Source organism: Aquarana catesbeiana, linkage group LG04, assembly GCF_042186555.1.
Source record: "Aquarana catesbeiana isolate 2022-GZ linkage group LG04, ASM4218655v1, whole genome shotgun sequence".
NCBI lineage: Eukaryota > Metazoa > Chordata > Amphibia > Anura > Ranidae > Aquarana > Aquarana catesbeiana.
This window is the reverse complement of record NC_133327.1, coordinates 32,754,031-32,765,314: the sequence shown is the minus strand read 5'-3', so window position 1 is coordinate 32,765,314 and position 11,284 is coordinate 32,754,031. Positions and strand designations below refer to the sequence as shown.

Below are 11,284 nucleotides of genomic sequence, written 5' to 3'. Positions count from 1 at the left end.
GCATCAAAATATAAACGGTTTTAAAATGTCATACAAATATATATTTCCATTAAATCTGCTTTTGTGGCAAAAACGTGGGTGTGGAAAATTCCTGCCAGTCACAGCGTGTCATGCCCTCCCTAGCCTTGTAGCTTAGTAATAGAGGGAGGGTGAAGCCTCACATTAATCTACAGTAGATCTCCCACTCTCAATGTGTTTACGCTGGTTAGTGGCATGGGGGAGGAGGAGGGAGTTGGCTGTCACTTACCACTGTGTATACGCCCACAGTGTGTGACTCTATAGTCACATGGGCTGCAGCAGATGTGACTGATACCGAGGAAATGCTCAGCATAGAAACTCCTGGAAAACTGAATATGTGCAGATCTGCTTACAGTGCTCTGTACAATCCCTAGCTGTATTGGGGGACATGGACAGAAGGGGGAGATAGAGAGCAGCAGGAATCACCAGGATTCTTGCAGAATACAGACAAGGAATCTCATAGTGACTGAGTATGCGACAGCATGTAATGCACCATTTACTGATAGTTTTTTATGATGTGGTTTACCCGACACTTTAAAGCACATCCTGGCAAAATATATACAATAGATATAGATATAGAATATCTATATATATATCTCTATATATAGATATATATATATATAGATATAGATATATATATATAAGATATATATACTATATATATAGTATATCTATATATCTATATATCTATCTATCACAAAGTTGTCAGATGTGTATATGGTTGATTGCTTTGTCTTGTTGCATCTGAGTCACATTAACCCCTTGCTCTCCTCTTCTTCCAGCATGCCAATGAAGATGTGAGCGGATGCTGCTAGGAAACAAGTGTGACATGGAGGAGAAGAGGGTGGTGCCCAAAGCAAAGGGAGAGCAGGTGAGCTGGATGGCGTCGGCCTGGTCGGTAGCGGATACCAGTGTAATCATGGCCGAGTACGGCAGATCTTCCTGTAGGTGCTCACACCTTACCTTTTCGCAATCAACTACCTTCTGAGACTACAGTTCTGATTACATATAATTGAATGAGAGACTGCAGGTTTGATCAGAAAGTCTGTGACTCCACTGAGCCCTTCCCCTCACTTCCTGTTCAGGTGACTTTCTATTCAGTGAGGGGAAAGATCCCCAACTAATACACAGAGAGCAACAAATACCAAACACAGGATCCATGCTAAATTAAAAACAAATTACTTTTTACCGGTTTTCATTATCTGTCTTAAAGCAGAAGTAAATTGCTAAGCAGTGTTGGATGTTTTGCATGCCTTGTTAATGCCCTTCCTCAAAAACGCAATTGCCACGGTCTCCCCCATTGCCAGTGCTTCCTTACCTATGTCTTCCAGTCTCAGACACTTGGGCCATCTTGATTGGCCGAGATGACTTGACTCCAATGTGTGCACACTAGTATTGTGCCAGGAGTTACTTTGTCTCGACACATTTCCACATGCAAACTACTTAGTGCTGGTATTGGAATTACACGGGAGTCACACATGCAAATTACTTTGTCCTGGCATGGAATTGCACTGGCTATGTACAACGGGAGTCACACATGCAAATTACTTTGTCCTGGCATGGAATTGCACTGCGTGTGTACACTGAGCTGCACAGGAGTTTAGTCCCGGCACAGCTGTGCACTGACCTGCTCATCTGCATCAGAATCACTTTCTCAGCTAGGGTTGCACCGATACTAGTATCTGTGCCGATACCGAGCATTTGCACGAGTACTTGTGCAAATGCTCAGATGCCTAATCCGATAACCTGTTGTATAGGGTCCTGGCGTCCTAAGCTTAGCGGAAGGGCTGGGCAGCCTCAGATTGGTGCGGCTGTGGGGGCAGTTACAGGCACTGATCACCCTGTATAGCTTTTAATAAGGCAGCTGACGGACGCTTCTCCTCCTCAGCCTGTGGCTGTCAGCTGCTTTATTGAAAGCTATACAGGGGGGGATCGGTGCCTGTAACTGCCCCCACCGCCACACCATTCACCCCCAACTGTCCCGGGTCCTCCTCTGGGTCCTCCCCCCTCCCTGCCTTATCCTGGATGTGTCAGGATGGAGAGCTGAGGAAGGAGCTGGTATGTCATTTACCGGCTCCTTCCTTTTCTGAATGCACAGTCAGTGATCACTGAATCTGTCCATTCATAACTGAGCAACGTAAACTATGTTCATGATGCTTCAGTTTATGAATGAACAGGAGCCTCTGTCTCCTGTCCATTCATCTCTTCAGTGCAGCTGAGGCTGCAGAGAAAGGGACTGGGGAATCTGTGTCCTCAGTCCCTCTCCCTGTCTTAAAGGGGAGATGTCAGGGGGTCTGTTTAGACTTCACCAAAGCAACACCCCCACAGGGTTAATAAAAAAAAAGAAAGAATTGTAAATATTTAAAGGTTAAATTGTAAAAATAATAGAAAATAATCAAACTGACACCATCCACACTAAAAAAAAAAGCATTGTAAAACAAAATAACACCACACATAAATAATTTTACATAATATTTTTTAAAAATTGTAATAAAACTAAAATAAACAAAAATAAAAATTACGCCTCATCAGTGCCACATAGTGGTGCCCGCCTATTCATGTCCATCAGTGCTGCATATTAGTGCCACTGTCACATAATATTAAAGTATCAGTATCGGCGAGTACTTGAAATAAAGTATCAGTACTTGTACTCTGTCTTATGGTGGTATCTGTGCAACCCTAGTCTGAGCACAGAATTGTGCCAGGTATGTACACTAAGTTGTGCACGGCAGTTACTTCACCCTGGTATGAATTAGGGGCAGGTATATGTGCAGCTCGTTTTGCACAGAGTGGCACCGAACCTGGTCTTCTGGGGTCCCTCTGCGGCTGTCTCGGCTCCACCTCCACCCCCCTCGCATGGTGTTGAGTGCTTGCGGGTGCACTCCCGTAATACAGCAGGCGGCCATTAGCCGCTCACTGTATCACTCGGAACCGCCCTCTCCCCCGCCGCTGCGTCATTGGATGTGATTGACAGCAGCGCGAACCAATGGCTGTGCTGCTTTTAATCCATCCACTCTAGCCAATCAATGGGCCAGGCTGAGCGGCGAAGAGTATGTCAGGGGGCGAGCGCGAGACTTTCGAGGGGGTCAGGTAAGTAAAACGGGGGTCCCCTCCCTCAAGGGAAGTAACCTTGAGGGAGAGGTAGCGTTAAATGTATTAGATTTGTATGCAACAGCACAGTAATGTGTATTGCATAACGTGTCTACATAGGGCCGCATATATGTACCCTCCTGTGTTAAAGTCCATCCGCCCGAGAGGCTGCATATGTACATACAGCTAGCAGGAAGTAGTTAAGTCATTTTTTACCTTTCCAAAAGCAGTTCTCTGGTCACAGTATACGCTATAGAAATACAAATGGTTATATTTGACAATCCAATATAAGCTTACTTGAAAATTTTCCTTCCATTCTGTGAGTTCTGCTTGTCTGCTGGCCACCTCTTTCCACAACTTCCTGAATCCTCTGTGTGCATTGAAGCTTCTCATCAATTTCTAAGGACTACATTTCCCATGGTACCTTGCTGCCTGCAATCAGTGATTCCTGTACTGACTCCGCCCCTTGAAACTCCTCCTCAGCACCTCTCTAATTCGGAAGGCAGACTCTGTAAAAATGTGTGACACAGCAGTACCTACTCACAGAGCATAGTGAATGTGTCACAGAAATCAAGGAAATGTGTGGGGATCTTCCCAAAGAAAGTTTACAAACCTCAAGATTGTTCAGATGAATAAGAGTAGGCTAGAAATAACTGAAATGCAATGTGGAAGTGAATAAGGATGCACCGATATATCGGCCCGCCGAAAATTAAATGGCTGTTAAAAACTTTTTATGGTTTTTTTCTATAATTTTTTTTCATGAATAAAAAAAAAAAAAGCCCCAATTCTTTTGCATAATGTGAAAAAATAATACAGCAAGTAACTAGATACCTAACATGTTATGCTTTAAAATTGAGCACGCTCGTGGAATGGCACCAAACATCGGTACTTAAAAATCTCCATTTAAAAAAATTTACGGGTTACCCGTTTAGAGTTGGAGGAGCTCTTGGGCTGGAATTGTTGCTCTCGCTCTAACGTTAGCAGCGATACCTCACATGTGTGGTTTGAACGCTGTTTACATGTGCGGGCGCGCGGCGTATGTATGCATTCACTTCTGCGAGCACGAAGGGACAGGGCACTTTAAAAAAAAATACATTTTTTATTTTTAATTTAACTTTTATTTTTATTTTGGACACTTTCCCTTTACTTTTTTTTTTTTTTTATTCCTATTACAAGGAATATAAACATCCCCTGTAATAGGAATAGGGGCATGACAGGTCCTCTTCACAGCAAGATCTGGGATCTAAGTCGCCAGATCTCACCTCTAGGCTGCAAAGACAGATTTAAAAAAAAAAAAAAAAAATCTCGGCCTTCAGCCGAGGCAGGCAACGGCAGTGTTTACAACTGCCCGAAGCTGGACGTGACCTCATAACGTTGTGCCCAGCCTCCGATGACCGGGGACCACATAGTAAACGGCTGACACTGGCCGATTCATTCTCCGGCTCGCGGGTGTCCCCACCTGGTGCCCTGTAAAAGCAATCAAGAGGCTGAACAGCCACTATGACTGTTTTTGTGGGTGCAGGCAATCACCGGCAGAAAAAAGAAGATATCTGAATGATGTCTGTATCTGCAGGCATCATTCAGGTATCCCCACTCAAAGTCCACGACGTCATATCGACGACGTTGGGTGGGAAGTGGTTAGTTTCCGTTTTGGAGCACCGGAATAGATTTGGGAATGCTGAGTTTTGATAATGTAGAACGTTCCCCCATCTCAAACACTCGGTCCTTTTATAATCGTCTGACATACTTCGGGAGGGGGGTGGTGCTGATATTCTGTATGTTTTGTATAGACGGTGTCATGGCATCCCCTCTGGTCTCCGTCTTCCCATGTAAACATCGCAGCACAGACATCTTTGTATTGGCGTCAGTATTCTCCTCTGTCATTTATGAACAGAATTCTGAACAGAATTCCCGGAGCGCGTGGTTTACAGTGTGATAAATATTTACATAGCAGTGCCGGCTCACACATCGGTCACAGTGAATACTGTGCGCACTGCTCTTGGGATTTGTCTGTACAGATCATCAGGGTGTTTGTTTTGGTTTACTTCTCCTAAAACTTAATGTTCCCACACAGTAAAGTCCTGCTTTAAGATACTCCATGCCCACTGAGCCACTGCAAGCCTAACTCAAGGAGCATAGGACTTTAAATAGCTGGTACGGGCCAAGCTGGCCCAAATGAACGATTCCTTTCCTAGATGATGCAGGAGCTGTCAGTGCTGTATAAACTGTATAATGGATCAGCTCCACCCAGTGTTCCAACAGCATTCTAGGACTTTCTATCTTGTTCCCAGAACAAAATCAAGTCACTCCGACTTTTTAGCCATTCATAAGCCTTGTATTTCTATTAATGAATACAAGGCTTCCTCTGGCTGAGTTTGGGAGGTAAAGGTCACCTTTATAACCACTTGCTGACCAGCATCAGTACATATTCTGTGGCTGTGCAACACGTGCAGGAAAAATCCTGTATACAGTATCTCACAAAAGTGAGTAAACCCCTCACATTTTTGTAAATATTTTATTCTATCTTTTCATGTGACAACACTGAAGAAATGACACTTTGCTACAATGTAAAGTAGTGAGTGTACAGCTTGTATAACAGTGTAAATTTGCTGTCCCCTCAAAATAACTCAACACACAGCCATTAATGTCTAAACCGCTGGCAACAAAAGCGATTACACCCCCAAGTGAAAATGTTCCCTCCCCATTGTCATGTGACTCATTAGTATTACAAGTTTTCCGGTATAAGTGGGGAGCAGGTGTTAAATTTTGGTGTTATTACTCTCACTCTCTCATACTGGTCACTGAAAGTTCAACATGGTACCTCATGGCAAAGAGCTCTGAGGATCTGAAAAAAAGAATTGCTGCTCTACATAAAGATGGCCTAGGCTGTAAGAAGATTGCCAAGACCCTGAAACTGAGCTGCAGCACAGTGGCCAAGACCATACAGCAGTTTAACAGGACAGGCTCCACTCAGTCGACCAAAGAAGTTGAGGCTCAGCGTCATATCCAGAGGTTGTCTTTGGGAAATAGACGTATGAGTGCTGCCAGCATTGCTGCAGAGGTTGAAGGGGTGGGGGGGGGGGGGTCAGCCTGTCGGTGCTCAGACCATACACCACACACTGCATCAAATTGGTCTGCATGGCTGTCATCCCAGAAGGAAGCCTCTTCTAAAGATGATGTACACGAAAACCCGCAAACAGTTTGCTGAAGACAAGCAGACTAAGGGCATGGATTACTGGAACCATGTCCTGTGGTCTGATGAGACCAAGATAAACTTATTTGGTTCAGATGGTGTCAAGTGTGTGTGGCGGCAACCAGGTGAGGAGTACAAAGACAAGTGTGTCTTGCCTACAGTCAAGCATAGTGGTGGGAGTGTCATGGTTTGGGGCTGCATGAGTGCTGCCGGCACTGAGGAGCTACAGTTCATTGAGGGAACTATGAATGCCAACATTCCGAGACTGGGCAACAGGGCAGTATTCCAACATAATGACCCAAAACACACCTCCAAGATGACCACTGCCTTGCTAAAGAAGCAGAGGGTAAAGGTTATGGACTGTCCAAGTATGTCTCCAGACCTAAACACTGTGGGGCATCCTCAAACGGAAGGTGGAGGAGCACAAGGTCTCTAACATCCACCAGCTCTGTGATGTCGTCATGGAGGAGGGGAAGAGAACTCCAGTGACAACCTGTGAAGCTCTGGTGAACTCCATGCCCAAGAGGGTTAAGGCAGTGCTGGAAAATAATGGTGGCCACACAAAATATTGACACTTTGGACCCAATTTGAACATTTTCACTTAGGGGTGTACTCACTTTTGTTGCCAGCGGTTTAGACATTAATGGCTGTGTGTTGAGTTATTTTGAGGGGGACAGCAAATTTACACTGTTATACAAGCTGTACACTCACTACTTTACATTGTAGCAATGTGTCATTTCTTCAGTGTTGTCACATGAAAAGATAGAATAAAATATTTACAGAAATTAGTAAAACTTTTGTGAGATCCTGTGTACGCAGTTTTGTCTGCTCTGGTTTAGGGGCTTGCTGCGAAAAAGTGAAGACCCTGGAGTAGAAAATAGTGGCTGTAGCAATTTTTTTTTTTTTATCAACTTGCTATCACAAGGGATAAACCACATTCCTTGTGATAGCTGGGACAGTGACAGGTACCATTTAGAGAGAGGGCATCCAGCAGCAGTCTCTGGCCTCTTGCATGTCCCACACATCTTTTTTTGGTTTTACAGGTAAACCAGCATAAAATACATTCAATGCACATATCTTTTTGTCAAGATTGTTATTGAAACAAACGATTAGATGACCGGGGACCCTTTTAATCTTACTACTATGCCATTAAAAGTATGATGTGACATTCAGATGTAAAACCATTTAGGAGGATAATACAATTCCTGAGTGTGATGAACATTGATGCGTGTAGAATACATCCCAGAATACCGGTCACAGCGTCCCATCTCCGGACACACAGGCTTATTATCACTGTCTGGTCACATGATCCGCAGTGGGAAAGCTGCCAGTGACTGCACCAGGATGTAGGGAGCAGCTCATGCAGTAGATGCAGACACCGATGGCTTTCTTCAGCTGTTTGCAGATCTTGTTGCTTCCTTCCAGCTCCAGCACAGTGCCAGGAACAATTCAGCTTGGCTGTGTAATTAGACACAACCCAGCCATTCAGATCCTCAGCCTCCAGTGCAGTTTGTGTTTTACTCGCCACAGGGGCTCCGAGCGGCAGTGTCATTTCAGTGCTCGCTAATGCCAGACTACGGCTTCATTCACACGACCTATGCAGATTAATGCAGCTTAAACACAAGGGAGCAGCTTTCTTTGTGGCCTGCACACCTCTTAGCGCTGCATCAAAATTCCACACGTCTACATTTTTTAAGTCAGATTGGCTATTCCTAGGGAATAAAATGAGTATTAGTAGTGGCTGCAGTCCTCAAATTTACTGCAGCAAGTTGACTTGACAGGTGGCATTTCAATTGCCATTTGGGGTCAACATGGCCTCAACCAGGAGCCGGACACTTGGTTCGTTCTTGCAGCACCGTAGTCCCATTGGAAATTGTCATTAGGCAAAAAAAAAAAATATAGGCAATCCAGAGGTGGCAAGATCATCTCCTGACTGCAGCTGCTTAGCTGCACTCTGAAAAGCAATCCACCACAAATCACCTTTCAGAGCTGCTGTGGACCTAGCTTAACCTGTTGGTGCCCAAAGATTACCAAAGCTAATTACATACCCAGGTCGCATTTTGCAGCATCCGCATATGTTGGTTAATATAAGTAATTTACATATCCAGATCATTTTATACAAATTTCTCGTCTATTGACACACAGCTCTTGTCCTATAACCGTTGAATTATGCTGCCACCTGCAGGAGTAGGATGTGAACTACAAAAAAAAACTCAACCGAAAGGCAGCCACTGCTGTTGGTCAAACCCCCCCAAGTTTCCTTTAATTAAAATTTGAAGTCACCACTTTGTGTGGGGTACCATCTATTACAGAGATATGCAATTAGCGGACCTCCAGTTGCTGCAAAACTACAAGTCCCATCATGCCTCTGTCTCTGGGTGTCCTGCTTGTGGCTGTCAGTCTTGCTATGCCTCATCGGATTTGTAGTTCTGCAACAGCTGGAGGTCCGCTAATTGCATATCCCTGATCTATTACAAGAGAACCCCCTGGTATGTGCACATTTCATTCCTGGTGAGGTTTGTTATACTTAATGTACGAGTGTCAAAGCTTCATTTACCTAAAGCTGAATTCCAGGTACTGTATGGATATTTTATACATAGTTACATTGATCCAGCTTGGACCCATGTAGCTAGGTATATACCATACCACTGGGATCCCTCTAGAACCCTCTAATTGGAACTTATGCTCCAGTGATCTCCACTATCTTCCGGGTCCCATATTGAGCAGGTAATCTACTGTATTGTGAACAGTGGTTCTCTGAATGGCACTGCGCCGAGTGAGTGACCTCCTGTGTTCACAGTGCAGCTGCTCAGCATGGGACCTGGAAGCAAGCAGAGATCACTGGTGTTTGACTACAGTGATTTCCAGCTTATAGAGCAGCCTTCCTCAACCTTTTTACCATAGAGGAACCCTAAAAATAATTGTCAGGTCTCAGGGAAACCTTACTAAAACCACTTCGTTGTGGCTCATTGGGAGAAATGCCCTTTACAACATTGGGAAGAATGCTCCTTATGTTGGCGGCCAGTTGGATGGATGCCCCCATCTAGATGACCAAATCTAACAATGGCAAAATCATGCCTCTAAATGCCAGTTGGCATTGGCCCCAGAACTATGCAGGGACCATCAACTGGGAGGTCAACCTGCCAAAGCCCAGGGAGCCCGTAGGCTCCCCTGGAGGAACCCTGGTTGAGTTTGACTGTTCTGTAGGGAACAGGCATGTATGATACATTCATAGTTGCGGAAGTCCAAGCTGGATCAATGTACCTATGTAAAAAATATACCATTCCTGGAATTCTTTACAATCTGCAGGATGCCCTTTGCATTTTTCAGGTCTGTTTCCATGTTGAGTGTGGCTACATTGCTTTACAGGGTTCCATGGAGCTCTACCACAGCCACCCTTATGTGTGCGCTTCTGCTGGGGGTGTGGGTGTGCATGCATTTTGTTCCACTAGGAGTGAGGGCGTTCATGCAACCATCATATGCTATCTACAGTGCATGCTGTTCAGGCCTGGATACGTTGTATATGCACGGTTATCATTATGGATAAGGGACTATGTTCTGCTGACCTGGTCAGCCTGAGATGGGGCGTGTTATCACTGGGGTTGAGAGACCATGTGCAGCCGATCGCATGCGCGCTATCATGTGATGTTTATGGTGCGTACTTGCCCCGACCGGAAGCGGCATTTAGCTTTGGGCTTGGGTTGCTGTTATGACAAAACGAGATTGGGGACATTGTTTGAACAAGTACTCTGTTGTGGTTTTCCATGGTGGATGTGAATAATTCTTGTACTGTTTAATAAGTGAGCGGGGGACTCACCATGAATCATCTTCTCTTCCACAGATTGCCCGGGAGCACGGAATTAGGTTTTTTGAGACTAGCGCAAAAGCAAACGTAAACATTGAGAAGGCATTCCTCACATTAGCAGAAGACATACTTCGAAAGGTACGAGATTCCTCATCTGTGTGTCCTGATTTTCATATCTCTTCAGATTTCCAATGGACCCGACCATAACTCAACACTGAAAGGCAGGGAGATGTGTAGCTCTATATTCAATGGTACTGGTCACACCTTTCCAAATATCAATCAGACTAGCAAAAGTGACATTCTTAACCACTTGCCTATCAGGGCATTTCTGACAGTTCTCTCCTACATGTATCTTTTTTTTGATTACTTAGAACCCCCAAACATAATATAAAAAATATATATATATATATATATATACACCCTAGAGAATAAACTGATGGGCGTTGCAAATTTGTTTTTCCAAAGATAATTTTTTGATGTTACGCCGAGACCTCACCTTGTTTCCTTTGCTGGACGACATCTGGCCTGACTCCCTGGCCAACCCCTTTCTTTTGTTGGATTTAAGTCATGAAGGCTCAGCATCACACGTGGGCGTTACCTAGGGTGGTCTTCATGCACAATACAGCTTGCCTAGGAACATCCTCTCCAGACTGATACCCACCCATCAAGGCATTTTGATATTTGCATACTGTAACTCATCCCAAGAGCCAACCTATTGCTTGTATCAGGGCTAAAGGCTGGAGAGTGCTGTGATGTTTTCCGGAAGCTATGTACAGCACCATGCTGGCCTCTCCCACTAGCCATGATCTACCTTCAATGGTTAGAGAAGCACAGAGACCCAGCGATGATGTAACTGGGTCCAAAATAATGATGGCGCGAAAGGTTTTTAAGTGTTTCCCCGAAAATAAGACCTTGCGTTATTTTCCAGGAGGGCTGCAATATAAGCCCTACCCGGAAAATAAGCCCTAGTTTAAAATGCTTGTATAATCCTCTCTATTACAGTAATATATAATGTACAATGTGTTTCTGTAATATAATTGCGAGGAAGAGAGCTCCGGCGGGTCACAGAAGTGCAGAGCGGCACTATAACGAAGGTATTTGGCACAATTATATTACAGAAACACACACATTGTACATTATATACTACTGTAATAGAGTGGATCATAGGATTTTACAAG

General features: G+C 44.4%; 1 protein-coding gene across 1 annotated transcript in view; it reads left to right on the top strand.

Moving 5' to 3' along the window:
* RAB10 (RAB10, member RAS oncogene family) overlaps positions 1-11,284 on the top strand; it is a 108,181-nt gene that overhangs the window by 94,801 nt on the left and 2,096 nt on the right. Inside the window, 3 exon segments of the mRNA XM_073624977.1 lie at positions 801-813; positions 816-889; positions 10,143-10,244. Coding sequence (XP_073481078.1) covers positions 801-813; positions 816-889; positions 10,143-10,244 — 189 coding nt within the window.